General features: G+C 37.3%; 1 protein-coding gene and 1 long non-coding RNA gene across 2 annotated transcripts; one reads left to right on the plus strand and one right to left on the minus strand.

Moving 5' to 3' along the window:
- Positions 1–522: 522 nt before the first annotated feature.
- Positions 523–12,104, minus strand: DLK1 (delta like non-canonical Notch ligand 1). Its single transcript, XM_040559621.1, has 5 exons — positions 11,685–12,104; positions 10,763–10,826; positions 10,189–10,319; positions 5,981–6,122; positions 523–1,567 (listed from the first exon to the last, which is right to left on the minus strand). The coding sequence occupies exons 1-5, from the start codon at positions 11,764–11,766 to the stop codon at positions 823–825; spliced, it is 1,164 nt and encodes a 387-aa protein (XP_040415555.1). The 5' UTR covers positions 11,767–12,104; the 3' UTR covers positions 523–822.
- A 391-nt stretch (positions 12,105–12,495) lies between these two features.
- On the plus strand, positions 12,496–20,572 carry LOC121071388. The gene is made up of 3 exons (XR_005820561.1): positions 12,496–12,604; positions 14,770–14,868; positions 20,016–20,572. It is a non-coding gene; the product is annotated as an uncharacterized LOC121071388 (long non-coding RNA).
- Positions 20,573–22,688: the final 2,116 nt, after the last annotated feature.

The following is a 22,688-nucleotide window of genomic DNA, read 5'->3' on the forward strand; positions in this document are numbered from 1 at the left end:
CTCTTGGCAGAGTTCTTTGAGAAGTATGTATGGAAAAATCAGAATCAGATCCTTTTAAATCTTGACCAGGTCTCTATACAGAAAGTTTGACCTAAGATATTAAACATCTTTTTAATATGTTGGTAGATAAACAATTTATGGAGGCACCATCCAAAGCAATAGAGACCTGTAACCTGAAATTAATATCACAAAGACTTATTAGATTCTATAGGAAGAGTAACTTACCTTATAGGTGTGCAAAATTAGCAAAACTGATTGGATAGGTGAGATACTAGTGCAAGGTTGCTCCTGTTGATCCCAATTGCTAATGTTTTCATTTATCATAGATGGAAGAAGAATTAGACAGGGACAGTTATGACAAGTTTTCTGAAGTATAGCATTTACAAATCAATAATTAAACCAGTATAGCCCTTATCTGCTGTTTATTGAAAATAAAATAAAATAATAAAGCATAATTGATTAATTTACAGGTACTATATTTACCAAATAAACTAAGCACAAGGCAAGAAAGCTGCAAAACAGTTCCAGTGGTAAATTACATTTTATTTTACAAAAAATAGCTGCCTTGAAAGTAAATCAGATTAACATTCCCTGATCTTTAGTTTTTTGTTTTTTTTTTTTTTAATTATTATTTTTTACATTTATTTGGGGGAATGAAAAAATCCTTAGCAATACATATACATTAAAATTTTCTTCATTATCACTCAGCACAAGCTACACCAAATGTACCCACAAATATTGAGGCAAACCACAGGTAACAAGTTCAATCTCTTTTTCATATTGCTATGAAAAGTTGCAAGTTGTTTTTAAGCTTTCAAGGACCTAGATGGCAGTGTAGTTCTTAGTGTAATTAGTCAATTTGATCTTCTCTGGGAAGATAATATTAACAGAGAGGTTTTCCCCATTGCTAGACTTCAGAAAAAAGTTCTTTTTCTTGCGTAGAAGATGACTATATTTGGCATTAGCAAGCCACATTTCACATTTTGAAAAAAATACTATCCCAGTTGTACCCAAGACAACAAGACATGTAAGTAAGCCCAGTACAACAAAACATATCACTTGGCTTTTACTGAGCAAGGGATCTGCATTTTGGATTGTTTCTTTCACTGTTATTTTCAGGATTTCCTGTTCTTGATGATGCACTGATCTGTGATGAGCTTTTGGGGGTAGCTTGTAATTCTGCATATGCTTTGTGCCTGTATTCACTCCAAAGAGACTTGTGTTTTTGCTGGGATGTTTGCAGGTTGCACCAACAAATTCTGGCTTACAGATGCATTCAAATCCTCCCTGTGGGTGTTCGCTGCATGTCCCTCCATTCTCACATGGGCCACTTGCACAGAATATGACACGGCTGCTGCAGAGCTTTCCCGTATAGCCATGGGGACAAAAACAGCTGAAACCCGCACCAATATCTGTACATGTTCCTCCATTTTCACATGGGTTGGATTCACAGTCATCTCTATCTATTTCACAGAAGTTGCCAGCAAAACCAGAAGGGCACAGACAGGAAGCATGGGGTGCAAAACCATTGTCATCGATGCAGGTTCCTCCATTCTGGCAGGGAGAGCTAGAATAGAGAACAAACACATACATACACAGAACTGAATCACAGTCCAAGGATAGAAGCTATTAGGAAACACTTTGTATAATAAAAGGAAATGGTTTTCTTCAGAAGAGCCAAAACCTAATGCAAATCTACTAAATCAGTCAAGCTGAATCAAGAATGAATTTATTCAACAGCTTTGTTAATACAGATTATAATATCTTCTGCCGACCCTTCAGACAGGATTAATACACCACTATATAAATCCAACCTGAAGAGCCGTGAAGTGATTTTAAGTTATTTCAAATATTTTTCCAAATTATGTTTCCTAATGTTTTCATAAGCTTAGAACTATTTAGCTGAGCTACTATTTAGACAAGACTGAACAATGACATTAGCAGCAAGACTTTCTTTTCCACCTGATTATTCATAAAATAGTCTCTGTATGGTATTGGCAGAGCAAAACACTGCAATAGCAGTGAGATGCGAAGCGGATTGCTTTTATTTTGCCTCTGTATTGCTCCATGACATACAAAAAATGTAAAGGTAAACAGATAATTTTCTGCAAACTGTTGTTGAGCAAAGAATTTTGAAAAAAAAAATATAATAAAAATATAAATGAGATGGTGTCAGCATTAGCAAAGCAGCTGTAATGTGAGAACAAGACAAGAGGAAACCAAATGTTTCCAAACCTTTTGAGAACTTAATTATTAATAGCCTGGTACTATGTTTTAAGTGATGTCAAGTCACTTTATTTTTTTCACCTTTGCAATGTCACTGTGCCTTACCAGGTGTATGGCCAAAAGATAGGGCCACCTACCGACAGAAAGGCACAAAAGCTGCCAATTCAGTGGAGCTATTCAAAGCAGATGTGGTCCTTTAACTGGTCTTGTTGGCTGAAAAGGGGCCTGGGGTCGTGTTTACGAGTAAAGATCAAAGCCACTTTCATGGCAATTCATTGTACATGAACAAAGCATTTAAAAATTACCTTTTAAAAATGGATCTGAGGCAATGAAAGGCAACATTACACTTGACAAAGGTGGCAACAAGCCTATCTGACTAGTTTTCCTAACAGTTATAAATCTCTAAAGACATACAGCACAGTACCAGGATACAGCTGAAAAGTCCAAGCATTTTTTACATGTTACATTTCCAGGGGAAATCCCTAGAGGTACTGAACATCTGCAGCTTTGTGAAAGCTGACATTTAACATTTGTCAGTGGCCATTACAGATTCTTATACTGGGATACAGAGGTTTAAGAAATCTGTTGATGCCTTGAGTGAGACAACAGTGAAAGTAAAATAAGCTCCTGACTACAAATGGCCCCTGACCACTGGTGGGATAAGGCTGAGCTTCTCAAGTGCCCAGTTGTTTCTATGGGAGTAGCTATCATACAGGCCACCCTGAGCAACTCTGGGTTTTCTGCGGTTTGAAACAATTGGTGGCCACTCATAAGGAGAGATGGACTACTGTGGTAAAGTGGTCATCTGCCTGTTTTTTTCACTACTTACACACACACACAAAAAAAAAACCCTCTCTGTCCTCTCATATTGTCCTTCACTGTAACTGTTATCTGGAAAAAAATGTTACCAAAAGAACACACTGGAAGTCTGGAAACTGTATTATGAAAGCAAAATGAGTTGTAGCTGGACTTTGCCATAGCACTTATTAGGACAGTCTGGTGACAACATGAGGTGCTTGTGCAAATGAGGAGTTTTGCTACAATCACCAGCCTCTCTGTACGCTTTAAGCAAAACATGGAACCTGTAGCTGTACAGTCCTTGAGTTATTGAATGGTTATGATCTGTCTTGGAGAGTCTTGCACCCTCTCTTGGCTTTACAGGTCTCATGGAAAATCAGACTAACTGTTTTGGATCTGGCAATATGCAGAAATTGGAACCCTCATGTGCAGGTCAAATTGCAGAAATGTAGGGAATTTCCAGGGAAATTGGAAGAAATTGCTGGAGAATGTAAGTGTAAAATGATTTTTTTCCTAATTTTTATACAAAATTATTTTTTACGCTTTCTCATAAGTATAAAAAAATAAAAACTGCTTAGAAGAAACATGAAAAATTTTGAAAGTGTATTATTTACTAATGAATCTCATTTACCTATGTTTTAATATGCTTAAGTGAATATGATATTAGTAATCTCCTTGAATACATTCAGTTACTTTATATTTCTGGCATTTAAGGCATGTTCAGCAAGGGTGGTGCATGAAGAACTTACTGTGGAAACATGGACCTACCACTTCTTCGCTTTCCAGATACTCTGCCTTCATTTCAGAAAGCACCTTCTGGTTCTTTGCTTGAGACCAAATCTTCAAAACATCACACAGATGTCACTAACACAGATACACCTGCTAGATTTTGTAAAGACACCAGAAAAATTACTTTGATTTGTGAATTGTCTTGGTACTATCTATGAATATTAACTTAGGAACCAGTGGCAGTATTTAGTAATATTAACATTTTTAACCATGCCACTGATACAGAGAGGTGGGATACAGAAGTGGGATGAAAGTGAGATGACCTCTTATGATAAGGTCTCTTTCCAGGATTTGAGGTGCACTCTCCAGCGGACTATAAAATATTAGTAGACATGTACTGCTTATAGTGAGAACACTCTTGTTCCACTACAGCTGTCTTCTGCTCATTATCCTCAGAAAGACACAACTTCCTAGAAAAAAAGGAATTGCTGTTTCAAGAATGTTGATTTGTTATGATTTTTTTTTTCATGATTTCCAAACTATCTCATGAGCATTCAGTTTGAACTGAGAGTATTGTCACAAAAGTGTAGTTTCATCAGTTTAAAATCATGAGAATTTTACATGGAACTAACCTGTGTTATTCCATTGATACTGTATGTCACCTGTCCTTTGTGATAGTTACTATACACCCACACTGAATTACTGAAATATTTGCTCAACAGATAAAAAGTGGAGAAACCAAGCTATTCACAACACCTATGTTAGGCAAGTACCTTGGATGTCATACAAGACATTTGTAAACAACTTAAAAATCCTCTTTGTCAATGAAGAGAAATAGGCAACTCAGAGCAGCTAGATGCTGAAAGTAATCTCAGAACTGTGTTACTAGCTCCCACTTAAAAGAAATGGGAAAAAACTTCCAGTGATATAAAGTTGTAAGAATCGCTAATTCTTGCCAGAGACAGTGAAAGGAATTAATGACAATATACTTTCCTTAAAAAAGAGTGTACAGGACTTCAGGAAGATTTAGCCAAAAGGAAGGTCTGAATATTAATAATTATCTGTTGCTGAGCAAAAAGAGAACCAGAAGGTATTAATAGGGAGCTACAGAGAAATAAGGAAATCTTGGTAAAAGAGAAAACTGTCATTTTAAGGTGATATCTTTATCAGGCTTGCATCCACCAGAAGGACATTCTGTATGGTTATGGGATTAGATCCTTGATGAATCAGAAGACAATAGATAATTCTAGATTTCAACCAAAACAATTCACAAATTTTTTAAAGCTAAAACATTATCCCTTTTTTTTTTTTTTTTTTTTTTTCACGTTGTCCTACCAGTTATATTTCTGTAAGCTTTTCAGTTTGTTCCCATTGCCTTTTGCCCTGTCACTGGGCACCTCTGAGAAGAGCCTGGCTCCATCTTCTTTGCTTCCCTCACCAGGTATTTATCCACATGGAAAAGATCCCACAGAGCCTGCTCTTCTCCAGGCTAAATAATCCAGCTCTCTCAGCCTCTCCTCATAGGAGGGGTGCTCCAGTCCCTTCATCATCTTCATGGGCCTGTGCTGGACTCTCTCCAGTATGACCTCATCCTCATGTAGCAGAAAATACAGAACTGGACCCAGTACTCCAGATGTTTCTCACCAGTGTTGAGCAGAGGGGAAGTATCACCTTCAACCTGCTCCCAACACTGTTCTAACATCTTACTTCTCTTAGAGAATGGAAGGAAATCCCCTCCCACATCCTCTTCTGGTAGAATTGAGATTGTCTCCCTCAGTAAACCGTTGACATACCATCATATATATGGTAAGAAAATGACAGGCTGGTGAACTAGGTGATTTTGTGCAGAGAGCTTGTGGGTTGGTTACCATTCTTATTACTGTACCTTGATTTTACCTAAAATTATCCCTCACTAGAGGTGAGAACATGGGATGGCAGGTTACTACTTACTAAAATCATGGCAAGGCATAAATTCATCACAACAAAGTGTGCAAACTATCACGTTTAGTACTCAAATTATGTGCATGAACTCATATTGTTAATGTGTAAAATTTTCAGAATAACAGAACAGATTTGTGAAGTTTGCTAAAAATATCAGCAACTAAATAATTGTCCTAGCAGAAGAATTACATATTTTAGCATAGAGATATTTCCACTTAGCTAAGAAATCTGAAGAATGTTCAGTAGGAATGTAGATTTTAAATTCACATCAGAAATCAATATTTACCCATTAATAATGCAAGGTCCTTTTTTGAGGTGGCAGTTTTTTCCTGTAAATCCCTGGGCACACAGACAAATATATCCTCCATCACCAGTCTCTATACATGTTGAGTTATTGATGCAGGGCTTTGCAGAACATGGGTGAATATCTGTTTAAAAACAAACAAAACATATTTTTTAGTTGTATTAAAACACTTTTCAATAAAATGAAATCTAAACTGTCAGCAGATGACCAGAGCCAGGGCTCAAATAAAGTTAGGAGGAAGAATCTGTAAATAGTAAAGAATAGTTTAAATAAAACATAGCTTTAATGATCATTCATCCTGCATTTTACAAGTTTTGATTTATTACTCCCTCTGTTAAAATGAAGAACAGATTGTTCAATTATTACAAGCATTTTGAGCTTGTTTCTCTTCCTAGCTCCAACTTACAAAATGGTTTTGAATTCTTCCAGTCTATAAATAATTTATATTATCAATAAAATAGTAAGGGAGAAAGAACTTCTAAGGGGTATAGTCATCCTCTTACAGCCTTGGCTTATCCATGAACAGAATTCTGACAAAGTAAAATGGAACAGGGAATTCTCCCCGCTCCCTGCCCAACAACCTGTCATTATGTGCTTATGAACAAACATTTCATAACAACAGAGATCAGCAAGTTACTAAGTCTCTTAAGATTTCATCTTTTGGCTTGGCTGCATCTAACCCTTACATAACTGTACCAGGAGAGCTGTATGGTGTGTTTTCACCCAGTCACACATCTCATTTTCTTCACTGTTTCCCTACTGAGTGACTTCCCACTTGAACGATTAGCAAATTTTTAAAATAATTAAAATTAAATAAACAAACAAGTGCATATTTTAGCCAACTAATGGAGCAGCTGCACTGAAGAGCTGGCTGCAAGTTATATGATGCCTCTAACACTCCCGTGCATAAACACACTTTCTGAAAAGATGAAAAAGGATTTAAGGGCATTTATATTCTAGTTCCCACAGCATAACATGAAAGGTAGATGGTATCATGAGCTACTGCAAAATTTTAACCACAGCAAAACACTTCAATAGCCTTAGCTTTTGAATATAATCTTCCTTGGATAAAGAGCTCTATTTTCTAATATGTTTGCCTGTTCTCATTATAAGACATCCGCTTTGCAAGTGCTATGAGTGTAAGCTCCAGTTTTCACATGGACCAAAATAATCATGAATGAGGGAAACCCTGCTCTGTGCATCCTGGTTCCAGGTGTACATATACCTGATTTCAAGAATGTTTCCAGAGGATAAGATACCATGGCACTCAGGCAGGCAGGTGGTGCAGCCCATGGCAAAGAGGTTAATCATCAGCATCAACACCAATTTCTCTCTTTAAGTGCCATGCCTGTCCAAGTGGTTGCAATAATAGTCATAAATGATACCACTAATCCTGGCCTATATATTTACAGTGGATCAAACACAACCTATAATCTGCAAGCCTATAAATTATAAGGTATGTCATTCTTCATCTGAGCTGAAAACCAGATAGCCTATGGTAAATATAAAAGCTACACAATCAGAGGCATTAGCAAATCACTCGATAACCTCAAACTGTTACAGAAAGGGAGTTGCATGACCCATACTAAGGAGATTGTACACTAACTTTCCTAGAAAATGGAGAAAGAGAACACCACCATTCAAAGTTACCTCTTTTTCTCTGGTGTTTAGCAAGCAAATAAGGTGCTGAGACCGTATCTATATTTTACAGAAATTTCAGATGTTAACAGCAGTGGCCAAGTGAATTTTGGACCCATATCTGGGTTTTGCCATCCTGGTGAGTCGGTATTTGCTGACAGCTGGCAACATTAAAACAGTGGCTATGCCAGAAATTCCCTGGCAAATATTACACTTTCTACAGCAGCAAAAAGGAAGCTTGTCAAGAAAACCCCCAAACTAATGACCTTCTGTCAACCTCCACAGAAACAATGTAAATGTAGCTTTCTGACAAGGCTTATCTCATTACATGCCTGAAGCTAAAAATTGTTTCCAGTAGCTACAAAATGTCAATTAATGACATTTGCATGTGAAATTATGACAGTTTTGGCCTCCTGTCGTCACACATAAAAATACAGTATTAGAAGAGGGAGGCAAGGAATCTCATATTGCATGGTAAAAATTGATAAGTTTGTATTTCCGTATTTAAAAGATAGTTATGTGTATATAACAATGGCCCCCAAATGAATGGGAACCATCATTTTGTCCTTTTGTCCTTTCTCCTAACCTGATCAAGTTTCATTTAGTGGTACCTGTTAATGAGTTATAGCAGTCTGTAATGACTTTATACAGCCAGGAAACCAAAACCGACACAACCTTTTGGCAAAGGATGTGGAGATCAGTGTTTGAGCAATTAACCCCATTTTTGGTTACAGTGCTTTCATGGGTCAGTAGAACAACCTTCCAGTGGCAAGGAAACTAGGACTCTTGATCCCTTGTTGCATTTAGAAGAGGTAAATCCACTGAGATGTAAGACTTTCAATATAATGTGTCCCTCCACATGAAAAGATAGTTATTTCTTTTTGGCTGAGAATTCTTGGTACATCTTCATGGAGATCTAAATGCAAATTGGCAAAGAAGACTCTGAGGTAACACTGAGCGTTGCAAAAAGTAATAGTTTCTGGACTTAAACAAGGGATATCTATTTTGTCTTATAAAACTATCATAATGAATATGTATTAAACTATTATTTTTCCATAAAGGTAGCGGTATAGGTCCAAAAGAACTGTTTTCCATCCTAAATACCAGTTGTAAGAGAGGAAGGTACAAAGCTCAGAAATATTTAAGTGCTTAGAAATTCAGCTAAGCACTTAGGTTTTTATTATTTTATTTTTTTTAAAGTATGTCCAACTAGAAAACTTCATATTAACTTTGTTGTGTAGATGGTACCTTTAAAAAACCTGGTCCTTCGTGGTCACTGACAAGTGATAGAGCTGAGCATCTTAAGTTGGCAGTTGGGTATTTTTCTGTCTAATTTCAGAAATCTATGATTGTAGACCACAGACCCATTCAGAGGGACTCATTCCCCTTTACTAATTATAATGAAAATCCAGTTGTTTGTCCCAGGTATGAAGACACCAGTGAGAGATGCTAGAAAAACATAATTAATGTACTTATCTCTGAACGCTTACAGTCACATCTGCACCAGTGCTACTGCAGTTCCTGCAAACATACCAGGACTAGCTTTAAACAAAGGAATATGCCTGTGTGTGCAGCTGATGCATACAGGCTGCAAAATCTGATGAGAAGGTGAGTGATTACCTGAGCACCTTGCACCAAGCTCCATGCCACTGCAAGGATGCACTACCAGAAACCTTGAGCCTTTTAGTCATCTTGAAAATTTTATCCAATTCATACTGCATCATAATTAACTCCTCTTTTGGGTATTCATTGACAGACCACAGCCATGCTCTACAAATTAGAAACTGTATAACAACAAAAGCCTGAATTTGAAGCAGAGAGAACAAGGTCCTGGACACTTGTCCTCTTCCAGCTGCAATTATGCAGGCTGAACTGGTGCATGCTCCTGGATGCTCATGCAGTTTCTGTCCCCTCGGATATCTTGGCTGAACGCTCTTCTGTCTATGTCAGCCAAAACAAGCCAGCTCAGCAAAGTCCAGTTCTTCAAATTACTTATGCTAAGCTGACTCATTCTGACAGGAAAGGGGTGAGCAAGTGCACTCTGTGCTTATTCCCTCAGGTCTGGGAGGACAGCAGTAGCCTGCTCGGGCAGACCTTTTTCTCAGTTATACTAATGCTACTCCACTGAATCATCACTGGGTTGAAGAACAAATATTAGTCTAATAAGAAGCATTATTATTAAGCTCATATCTTTCTGTACATAAATTATTATATATATATATAGTGTCAGGTAAATATTTCAAATTATCTAATATAAAGATGTGTGTTTTTTATCAAAAAGACTTATATGACTTCAAGTGAGCAGTTTTTTTTTTGTTAGCATTGTCCACAATGGTCAATATTTAAAAAATTATGAGGTTATGTGCTGCTTGCACATATGCCCAGTTACCAAAGACACAGCATTAGTTTGTCTAAATTATAGAAGTTCCAGGCTTACATGCTGCTGTCCAGAGTATTTTTTTTTAGTTATCCAGAAGGACTTTTGCAAGTCTCCAGCACCAGATGGGGCTGTTTCACCTCACTTGCTCAAGGATAAGAAAAGACGTGCAAACCTATGTCACAGAGGCTGCCAACCCAGCCCTCTTCACAGATGCACTGCCAGGGTTTGGCACAGCTACCGTGCAAACACCCAGGGAAAGGAACACACTGATTACAAAGAGCACCCTGCCAACCAGGCTGACACCTGAAAGAGATAAAAGACAAGATAGAGGCATAGTTTATTTTTAATAAACATAATTACGAGGATGTTCTGCTTTTCAAGGCAAAATAAATAAACTTTCAGATACAAAATTGGACTATACAGCACATTGGAACAAAAAGATACCATCAGTGCTTCCAGGATACTAGAAGCAGTTCATCTGAAGAAAACTGTTTAATTCAGTGACAAAAAGTTAATAAATGTTAATCAATGTAAAGTCTTTTCTTACTGGAATAATTAGGCTAAAAAAGCATCTAGATGTCTAAGCTCTATGACTCCAGTTACTGTATGCTAATAGAGTGCTGCTTCATTACAGTACCATATTTTCAGAGGACAAATTATTTCAGTTTCTGTCTATTTTACAAGGACAATGAATTACTGTAGAAGTCTGTTCTTGAGCTAACAAGCATGTCTGGCAGATTTTTTACCTGCATTCACTGGGAAATTCACAAAATCCATTCACTGGGTGGCAGCCAGTTTTACAGTTCACACCTAGAAAAAGAGATTTTTAATATCAAAATAGAAAAATCAGCACTCAGAAAAAAAAAAATATATATATATATATTGTGTCCTCTACACATTATTGGTGTTTTAAAAGAAACCACACTGTATAGTAAGAAGAAACCAGACTGCATAGTATTCTGATTGTTTTTGTTACGGGTATTAAAATATCTTTTTGATGTTTCCCAAATGTTAAGTGAACATAATCAGGAGCATGCTACAGAGTGTTTCTATAGGATGAGTGGAATGATGTAGAGAATGGACTGCAAAAGGATTCATAGTAAAACACGGTAGCATATGCAAAGTAAAACACTGCTATACACTACTTGAAAATAGAAACTTCAGAACAGATCCATAGATGCCATTTCACAACATGCGACTCCAGTTGCATTATTTTAGAACTACTTGAACCTCAAAAATACCTTTAATCAGAGAAAAAAAATCCATGTAAAACAACTTACTTGTGTTAAATTCATTTCAACGTTATGTCGGATGAAAAAAGAAATCGTCATTTTGATTAAATGGTACACGAATAACTGAAGTTACAAAGAAGAGGTCTCGGTCTCATTTTTTTTTGCCGTTTGTTTCCAACTACCAGCACCAAGCACGTTCAGCGGTACGATGCCACCACTGACACCCTCCTCGCGGGGCAGTGGAGATACCCCCCAGACGGGGGGTGAGGAAGAGCTCCCTACAGAGAGCCAGGAGCCTCAACCAGAGCGAGTTTCAGGGGAAGCACCGAGGGAATTCGGGTTCGCCGCGGGTGGGCTCCCCGCGCCGCCCTCAGCCCGGCCCCAACAAACTCCGCCAAGTTTCCCACCCCGCTCCCCGCCGCCCCCCGGCCGGTACCTGGGGCTGCGGGGAGGACGAGGGGCAGCAGGCAGCAGCAGCAGCAGCAGCAGCCGAGGAGCCCGGCGGCGCGCAGCCCCATGGCCGGGGAGGAAGAAGAGGAGGAGGAGGAGGAGGCGGCGGCACCCCCACCCGCAGCGCTGCAGGGGCGGGAGGAGGAGGAGGAGGAAAGGAGAAGGAGGAGAAGGAAGAGGAAGGCTGCCCAGGGCAGCCCCTTGCTCAGTGCTGGCGCTCCGAGGGCTGAAAGAGGAGCCGGCACCTTGCGCACCCTGTGCGATCGCGGCGAGGGAAGGCTTTTGGGAAGGCTTTTGGGAAGGCTTTTGGGAAGGCTGCGGGAGGAGGGAGGTCTAGCGGGGGGGTTTGAAGCACGCCTTTTACCTCGTTGAAACTTACTCCGGCAGTTCACAAACAGCTAATTCGGGGCTTCGGGTTTCTTCTCTCTTCTCTCCTTCTCTCCTTCGGGTGACTTCTCTCCTTAGTCACGCACATCAGAGCTCCAAGTTTTTTTCAGGAAAGACCCCAGCAAAAGCAAGGAAGGCAAAGCATCTTCTGTTTTTGAGGCTAAAGAGTTAAAAAAAAAAAAAAAAAAAAAAGGCCCCCAATACTACATCTCTTTTTTATACACTGAACAGATCAAGAAGAAAAAAACGTTACTTCCACCACTAGGCAATTTAAATTCTGTGCTTTATTCTGTGGCTGCTCCTTTCTCTTTTTTATTATTCCTTTGAGCAGTCCCTTATGGAAATAGACTGGGTATTTCTTGCTCTTTGTTTTCTTCTTTTAAAGAAGTTATGCCTGTTTTTTTAGGATTCCTAAGGGACCCATTTTCTTCTGCTTCTGGTGTAGTGCTTTCTTCCATGAGACCTCATTTACCAATTTGTCTACATTTATGTGAAGCAAGTAGAGATCACTATAATATGGTAAGAGACTATAAAACCACCTGCTTTTTCTCTAGAATTACAATGGGCTAATTCAAGATTATCTGTCTGAATACATACGAACTGAAAAGCACACATTAGCTTCAGAAAGCCCATGTACTGGTACTTGAAGATAATGATGTCACAGGTTGCAAAAGTTTGCTTCTAATAATGCAGATTTTTAATTTTATGGGGGAATTGAAGGACAAACAGGAAGAGGAGAATGGGGGGTGGTTTACAAAACAGTGCTTAGGTGTAAGGGCTGAGAGGCAGACACTGCTTCTTCAAGTCTCTCCAGAAGTTTGGCTGAGATACACTCTGCCTATCTGGCTCTACGGGCACAGAATACCTCCATGCCTTTTCCACTTGCTTTCCTTTTACTACTGAAACACTACCTAGTGTTTCAAAAAGGTTACTTTGTCACCACAGCTTTTGCTGTAGTTCACAGGCCCAGCCACAGCTAGGGAATCGTGAAGGACATAAAGACATCAGAGAAGTGAAAATGTGGAGCAGTAGGCTAGTCAGTCCTTTGCTATTCCGTGAACTTGTGCTTTCCTAGGATAAATACCAGCAGTTCTTTCCAGTTCTTTACCAGTCTTGTTCACTTTACTTTTTTCCTGCCTTTCTTAGTCATTTGTTTAGACTCTGGTAGTAATCGGTCCAGGGTTGTTTATTCTTCCCTTAGATCATAACTTCTTTGCTTGATGCAGAAACCTTTTTTATGTTAGATCTTGGTTTGCATATTTTTCACCAAGAGGTAACTTAGGTAGTTAAAATGGCTACAAAAGTTCTGTGATGCTTCCTCTCCTTTAGCTGGCAGAAATGACTCCTTATATTCTTTATTCTTTGGACCTTAAGAGTAGAGAGTCTGTAGAGTTCATAGATTTTATCCGTACACTAATCACTGTCAGATTATCTGATCTCATTTGCATTGTAAATATAATAGTCTGACATACAGTGACATTGTTCTATTTTCTGAGTTAACTACCTTCATTGTCAAAAACTGATTTCTTATGAAAAAAATCACTAGAAAAATCTTGTCCTCACAATTCTCTCTATATATAACTCAGAGAGGTTGTGGAGTCTCCTTCTCTGGAGATATTCAAAACCCACCTGGAAGCCATCCTGTACAATGTGCTCTAGGTGATCCTGCTTGGTAGGAGTTTTGGACTAGGTGATCTTCAGAGGTTCCTTCCAACCTCATCCATGTGATTCTGTGATTCTGTGATATGTGTTATAATCACCATTAAAAATGTTAGTATTTGCACTCTGTTTTTCTTGCTTGTTTTCATGCTTTTTACATTTTTTGCCTGGATACTCTGTTAAACAAAAGAAATCTATTATTAGAACAACTCTACTTTTCACATTTCTGTGCCTCGGAGGTGCATCTTGGATGGCTGAAATTAGGATGATTCTCCATTTTCCCATCTTTTCTACTTACTTCAATGGTCATCTAAATGCAAGATGCAAATTTTATTTTTAAGAAGTCAGAATTCTTTTTGTAAGAGTGAAGTCTACCCATTATATCCAACCAGAACCTGTTGGAACAGAATCTGCCCTGATGCTATTCCAAAAGTAATTTCAGAACAGAAGCCCCATCGTTGTGCAAATCCAGACTCATTGTCTTCTCACTCCTTCTTCTACCTGAGAAAACCAAACTGCAAATAATTTTTACTTAGCTTGTTTGCTGCCAAAACCACTCTGATCCAAATCTCCACAGGCATCGCAATAGTCCCTGAAAATTACAGCGACTGGGTTTTGGCAGATCTTAGTGATTTCTTCTGAGAGAATAAATCTTCTTTTTATTTTTGTTTTGTTTTGTTTAAGTATTTGCATTGGAAATTGGAAAGAAAAGAATCTCATATGGTTTTCTGTGTAAGATCATTCAAAGTGTTAACAACTGTACTCACTGTTTCATCTAAAAATTATTTAGTGGTGAGTACAGAATAAGGAATGTGGGTCCCAACAATTTGTCATCCTCGGGAAGCATGCTGCTTCATGGAAATTTGGGGACATTGGGAGATTTTCTTTGAGACTCATTACAGGATCCAGGGCGTCAAAGACAGTGACTGCAACAACTGAATCAAGAAAATAATCTTCATAGATCCTTTTCCAGAATTTGAGATATTATGATATATATATATTATTATTTTTTTTATTTTTCCAAGAAAACACACAACTATCATGGATCCTGAGACATGAATAATGAACACGTTCAAGGACTGGGCTACTGGGAAAAGCACACTGAGATTAAGAATTTAAGCTTGGTAAGAAATCCCTTTTGTCTATTGAACACAGAAACAGAGTGCTTCAACCTTCAGCAGCTTGCAAGCAGCTCTGCAAAGACCAGAAATCCTTGAAGCAGCAAGGAATCCTTGAAGTTCTGTCCTAGCTAGGAGAACTCATAACTCCCAAGTGCTTGTTTACATACTAATCTAACACCTTTTATTCAGAGAGAGATTCAATATTGAAAGAATCTGGAGAATCTGCTTCTGTGATGAGAAACACAGAACAAGTCAACAGTATAACAGCTCAAGTTCCCTGAGAACTCCTGGTAGCTAAAATCTGAGGGTAAAAAATAGAGTCACACAGAAACTATATCTCAGACGTCATATGGGAGAAAGACATAAAAATAATTAATTTGGGGTTTGGGATACCCTTATGCATATCTTAGAGAGAAAGAAAACAAAACAAAACAAAACAGTTACAGGGCAGTGCAATGTCCTTGGCAGAGCAAAAATATTTTGTCAATAGAATAAGAGTACCAGAAACTAACTTCATCCTTGTAGAGGTGCATCCTTTATCCCTCGAAAGAATCTCATCAGCCATGGACATACACAGGCATAAAGTTTTAAGGTATATTAGCTGGTTTTACAAGTTTGTACTCCATACTGTACTCTGTGGTTAGCTTTGTCCCTTAGAAAAATAAGCTCATCAGACTTCATTAGTGCAGATGGAGCCTTTCATCTATTTCACACTCTTTATGTTAGCCTATCCCATCCTCGTGTGTGGCTGGACAGGATGGGCTGAGCCAGCCTAGGAGCTTGTTGGAACTGAGATTGCAATCCTTTTCTCCTTTTCTCCTAATCTTGTTGTTTTGTTGTTGTGTCCCAACTACACAGCTATCTGCAGTTCTCCCCTCATACCACCTTTACTATTGCTACCTCTGCTCTTCAGTGAGCTGATAGCACACTGAGCTGGCACAAGACTGACAAGAAAAAGATGAAATTATTTTTACTGTCTTCATGTGCACTTCAAGTATGCATTTCTGCCTTCAAGTCAGCAGGTGAACATATGTAGACTTCTCTGTGGAGACAGGCATCTTGTCCAGCACCTTCTGTACCAGGGCACATAAACCAGAAAGGTTTTCTCCACAGAACAAATTTTACTACACGTAGAAGTAGCAGCAGTCAACAATTAGCTAGAAACTGCCAAAATATTTATTTTTTAACTGTGGTGATTTTTTTCCCATTGGAACAGTAGCCAGAGTGTGCAGAGCTAAAATATATAGCAGTAATTTACAAGAGTTAAAGCCAAGCCTATTCCCTTGCTTAACGCCCCAAATCCTCATAAACTCACTCTCTATGACAAAGCACTAGCTCAGTGCTGTCCATCACACAATTACTACAGCACAGAGAATTCTGTCAGCTGTTTTAGAAAATAAATTACATGAAATCTTGGACACTCTGAAGATTGAGGCAAAGCTTTCATCACTGGGACAGCTTTCCACTGAATGTAAAAGTCTTGATCAAGAAATGAATACAATTTCTTTCTTTCCCAGTGTTAGGAAGGTCAGAGATTTTGCCTTCCCCAAGATCATAGTGTAGCCCTTCTTTGATATTGTAAAGAAAAAGCCCCAAATGTACAAATTTGAAATATTCAATAAGATTCTATATTTGAAGTTATTCCAGTGACAGGTGTATACACCCAGCAACTAAAATACAGAGTTGAGAAACTACTACATAAAACATAAAACAAGACAGTTTTCTGTTCTGCTATCAACAGCACAAAAGATGAGAATACGGAAGAGAAATCTATTTTGCATACAGCAAAATAAAATATATTCAGGGAGCATGATTCTGAACTCAATGCAAACAAAAACAGATTTTATCTGATGGTGTTACAAAAAATACGATATATATTTAAATTTAAACAAAAGCATTTTTCAAAGAGCTAGGAAGGTATCACTGTCACTTTATATTGTACTTGTCTGTCTGTAACTTAAGTATAGCATGGTGTAAATAGATTCATTGAAAGGAAGTGAGAGAATTGTAGAAGGACCTTTTTAGCTTAAAGAGAGAAAAACAATATATAGCCATCATAATGTGTGAAATCAACAAAGAGAAAGGAGCAAATATTTGTAGTGGGCAGATGTAATGGCCAGAACTTTTATTGGAAGAAAGATTAATTTCACCAGCATCTTCTTTAACACTGAGGTTCATCAGACAGCATGACAGTTTGCCAAACAGATTAGAGGAGAAATAATTAGATGTCTTTAAAGAACAGCTAACTACAGTTGTGGGAAGTTCAATATAAAGCCATCACTGCTTGAAGCAGTTGTTTGCATTGGATTATCCAAGACGTCCCTTTCAAAAGCCATAATTTTTGGTCCTGAAATAATATCTTTCAATCTAGAAGATGTTCCCCTCAAACTGCTGCTAAAAAAGCCTGAATCCTTCCAATTTTTAAAAGATGCCTAACAGTCTGACAGATTTCAATATAGCCAGGAAGTTTGTATCATAATACGTCCAACATTCTTTACCTGTTTTGACATGAAGACAATGTTCAGTTGGTAATTTACACCACCTCATTACGTTTTCTTTTCCTGCAGTGTGAAACATTTGGTGCAGTGAAAACGCACATAGATTCTTAATAGTCAGTGAGTAAACAGAATATTTTGCTATCATGTTAGTGATATTACACTTTAAAATGTATTTTTAAAGACTTTCCTGAGGCTAGTAAAGTAATTTTACTTCCTATATGAATCCTAGCTAGATCTGAGAGTTCATTTCAGGGAAGGGGCTGCCTGTGTATACAGGAAAAAAAACAAGAAAAGGAGAAACAGTCTGTGTATTAAGGCAGTACGTTCTTATGGTTATCTGAATGGATGAAATAAATTATTCTGTCTTCTGGCTGAAAGGGATATTTATAAAGAAAAACAGACAGTTTGCTGTGAGACAGATATATATCAAAATGAACAACTTATTTTTTAACAACAGTGAATTTGAAATGATGGTGAGACATTGAAGATTAAATGCCTGAGATTGGGGAATTCAAAATTGAACCACCAACCAAGTTTTTTTGAGAATTGTCCACATATGGATGATCCAGAAAGAGAAAACAATTCCATATGTTTCTAAGTGTGTGTAGAATCTACCTACATATTACCTCTGTATTTGATATCTCTATATCTCTACACGTGGCATCTAGATATGAATAGTGAACAGGAAAACAGACAGAAGGGAAATATATACAATAAATGCATGAGCAAGTATAAAAAACATATATCAGTACAAAAACATATACATCAGTATAAAAAAAGAGGTACTCTGATAACTAAAAAACTTTATAGTATAAAATTTTTAGCGTCTTTTACTACTAACAGTTTCAGACTGAGCTCTGATCCTTAGAGGTGCCTGCTGTTTTTAAAGCTTTGAACTGGTCTTGATGGAAGCTTTAGGTGCTTGCAATAACCCAGGGAGAAGTTGGTGGTTGGCAAAATAACAAATAAAAACCAATCCACATGCCTTCTAGACTCACTACTGTGGTTAGAAATCTACCTGCTGTTTGATCTTTGATTTTGCTTTAATCTCAGCAGGGTTGTTTTTTTTTTTTTTTTTCCTAACTGCAGAAGCAAGCTCTTATTTTCAGTCTTAGTACTTTCTCTTGTTTTATGCCATTTTAATGGAAAGATATCATGTTTACTTCTCTTGTATATGACTGATAACTAACAGTTCTGTTGCTTTTATTTATACACACCCACATATGGGTATTTATTGTCTGCTATCGGTTTCCTGTCACATGCAAAAACTTTCTGGTATTTTAACTTTGTTTGTCTTCTGACAAAGAAACCAGAGCCCCTTTCTCTGGTCACTTTTTTTTTTTTTTTTAAATTTAATATATGTTTATTTGTCTGAATTTCTGTCTGTTTTATACATAGATAGTGTCAATTCACAGTTCTTTGTTTGGTTCCCCCCTCCAGCATTATAAACATTGCTAAGTTTTAGAATTCTTTCTTTTTCTGTACTGTTTCTAATTGGTTTCTCTCCTGCTACTTTTTTATAAATTTTTTTATAATGTTTTTCATTGCCCTTTCTAATGATAATGCCATCTATAAAATGAAACATTATCTAAGTTCTATTTGCTTTACTGTATTTACTCTGCATTTTCTCTAGATTTATTTAATCTTTACTTTGTTACAGAATATTCTATAACCAAAAGAAATGATCAGTTTTGATAAAATTTCTGCTGTTCTCTATCAGCGCATTGTTACCTTCTGTGTAAGGGACACATAAAGAAACTGCCTCGAGAGTATTTCTCCAGTTGTAAATGTAAGGCTAAAGTTTTGTAACAATTGGTGCCATAAAATAATTATTTGAGAAATAAAAAGAACACAAACCAGAAGGAACATATAATGGGAGTAATAAATTAGTACATGCCAGAAGCAGTCTTATTTTCCATAGTCAAAAGTCCTTTTCCTCAGTCTAGTACCGAGGACAAGAGAAATAGAGATTGGCAAAATATCAACCCTTTATAAACATAATATCCTCCCAAAGATATGCAACCTATTTCCTTTAGTTTCATTTATGTCTGAGCTCTAAATTTTCCAGGAAATCTTTCTTCTTTCTAGTCTCAGCTTAAAGTGAAAGAATTTACAAGTGAAGGACAAGCGTTCAATAATGTTACCACAATAATATATTTAAAATTGTTAAATCTGGAAAAAAACGTGCAGTCAAGAAGCCTGAGTTCTCACACAACAAAAGGCACATTCTTTACCCTGTAGTTCCTATATCAGCGCTGAGATATTTTATAACTTTAGAAAGACAGTTTTCAGGGATAGATTTCCAGTGATTCTTTACTTAATAGATATTAATGTAGAATGCACACTAATAGGAATGGTTTTATAAAGCATGGTTTGAGGTCAAAATTATAAATGGATTAAGCAGGAATCTCACTGTTGTCATTGTTGACTGAAACACCTCTATTCCTTTTCTGGTGAAGATTAAGATGATGGCCGAGGCCAGACTGAATTAGCTGTGATTTGTTTTTCCCTGAATCAGATCTAACCAATGAGGTTTTGCAAATCAAAGAAAGACAAATAGCTTGACATGCAAGAACAAGTATTTTTATTCACTGCAGAGTACACTGAGATCCTGCTTTTGCCCAGGAGTTTGTTGTTGACTTCATTTCACAGGGAGAAAAGCTGAGGCACAGAGAAGGAAAGTAACTAGCTCAAACTCACACAGCATACTTGTGGCAAAGTCATGTATGCATGGTCAGGTCTCCTGCATCCTTGTTTCTTCTTACTATATTGCCACCTTTGGAATGAAACACAGCCTTGGAAAGAGCAAGAAAGAAATTAAAGAGGAAAAAAGGAGATGGAGCTCCATCAGATCATGTTAAAACTGCAACTGAGTACAGAGTTCTGCAATCTGAATTTCCTGTCCTGGTGGCTATTTGCATGGGAGATATTGGTTCTTTGTGCCAGAAGTGGGTACATTTTCTGTTTCCCAAACTAAGATGAGATATGGATATTCTGTTATAGGGTGCTTTTACATTCTTGAAATAGTCATTTTGTGTGTTTGTCTTTCAACATCCCTTTTTTCACTGCTACCATGAATTATGCTATCTATAAATTGTTCACACTTGCCGGACTTTTATAAATTATTTTTTTTATCTACATATTGTTTGTGAATGTTGAACACATGTACAAATGTGCTATTTCTCTTCCAAGTGCAATAATCTTTAGGAATTTTGTATAAAAGTGTGATTTTCCCACTAAAGTCTTCCGATCTTCAAACAGAAATTTGTCATGCCTTTTGCATCCTACTCTCTTGCATAATGCAGTAACCCTGAATAACTTCATTGTCTGATTCAGTTGTACACCATTACTGTCATATAGACATTGTTTTATTCTCTCATTTTCTGATGCCTTAAGAAAATTATTTATGTTTTTTGATGGTGATATACAGTGGACACAGCAGGGATTTGGGAAATGGAAACAAAATATCCACTACATGTTAGCTGATCACTGGTTTGCATCTTGCTTACTACAGGTAAAAGCCTCTAATGACGTGGGGAATAATTAGGTGTCCCTTTAACTTCAGCTCTGGAAAGCAGTGGTGAGCATGCCAAATATGAAACATACAACAGTGCTCTCGATTACATTTGCGTAAATGCATAAAGCAACTAAACAACAGTAAATCTACTTTTTTTTTTTTTGTAGATATGACAACTCCTTTTTATTACTGTATAGTTTGCTTTTGACTTATTAATGTAGCTGCGTGTTATTTTAAATTTATAAATTCCTTAGGTCAAGGACTGCCTTTTTACTTTGCTTTTCTATAATACCAGTCTCCCTGATGGGTTCCTAGTCATTTTGACAATACAAAGATAATTTAATATTTGTGTTGCATTAAACATCTGGAAGCTGCTGTCAGAACTGGAATCTGACTACGCAGAACATTTTATAAATACATAAAAAGGTACACTCTTACTCAGAATGTGAAAGAACACAAAAATCAAGGCAGAACAACAGACTAGGATACAGCAACACCCAAATAACAAAATCACACTGATTTAGAAAAAGTGCACTATCCCCGTGCCTCAGAAGAATGGCATTCTCTTATTGTTTCAATATTTTTTGTTGTTTTGTTGTCGTTGTTGAGGAATGTATGAGTATGTACAAAACCTGCACAATTATTATATTATCATTGAGAAAGAAAAGCAAGAATCAAGGTCTGTATGCAAACTTAATTTGACTCTTTGTGATTATGCTTTCCAATTCCACCAACAATCTCATCATTACATAATGTTTTTTCAAGGTACATCTGCCTGACTGAGTACACCTTCTAAATAGCTTTTCAGTATTTTGTTTATTCATGTACTTCCTCTGCCTTATCTCCTGCAATTCTCAAAATCTCTTCTAAAGACTGTTACTGAATTTTCTCTCAGACTTTTCATGCTGTTCGTATTAACACCCAATAGGTACACAAACATAAATGAACATATTTTCAGAATTCTCTATAACAAAAGGCAGTACTTGTATATACATTTTATATCTGGAGTACTGGGGAACAAAAGGAATTAAAACAAACATTTTCTGCTCATTTTTAGTTGCCAATGGAAGACATTTTTTCAGTGCACATTAGCACATCAGATATTCAAAGCACAGCTCTCATAGATGTGAAAGGTAGTAGTGAAAGCTCAACACCTTTTCAATTCAGGCTCAAGTGAGAGACCCAGATAATGAGTAAAACATAATTAATCACCGCACATGAATAGCTTGGCTCTGGTGACTTGCCTAGCATTGTAAACAACATTATGGAGAGAGGCAAAGTAGAGGATAATTCTGCAGAAGCATAATGCAGAAATCAGACTTTCTCTTCCTACTTGCCTCTGTGCACACCTTCTGACCTGTGGTCCTGTAGACCATGCACCTTTCTCAGCCATAGCTCACCTTCACAACAGGTCAGTTCCACAAAAACTTAGCCCTGGTTCTAGTGGCAATAAAATTACATGACCTCTAAGTAAACCTTACATCATAATAAAGTCATATAAGCAGACTGATGGAACGATTGCACAGAGAAGTGTATTTCTGATGCTTTGCAAGTTTTATGCTCTTTTAAAAGCAGTGTGGGGGTAATATTTTACATATATATATATATTATATATATATATTGTGTGGGGGGGTGGTGGTGGTTTGTTTGTTTTTAAATCAGAAACAGGAGAAGAATATCCCATAACACAGCATCATCTTTATGGAATCTTAATGGTTCATCTGTGAAGTAGCAACATCTAGAGGCACTGCACAGAACTCATCAGCTTGAGTTAGTGAAGTAACTGCTGGCCAAGGCAAGTTCTTTGT

The sequence above is a fragment of the Cygnus olor genome, chromosome 5 (genome assembly GCF_009769625.2).
Source record: "Cygnus olor isolate bCygOlo1 chromosome 5, bCygOlo1.pri.v2, whole genome shotgun sequence".
Lineage (NCBI taxonomy): Eukaryota > Metazoa > Chordata > Aves > Anseriformes > Anatidae > Cygnus > Cygnus olor.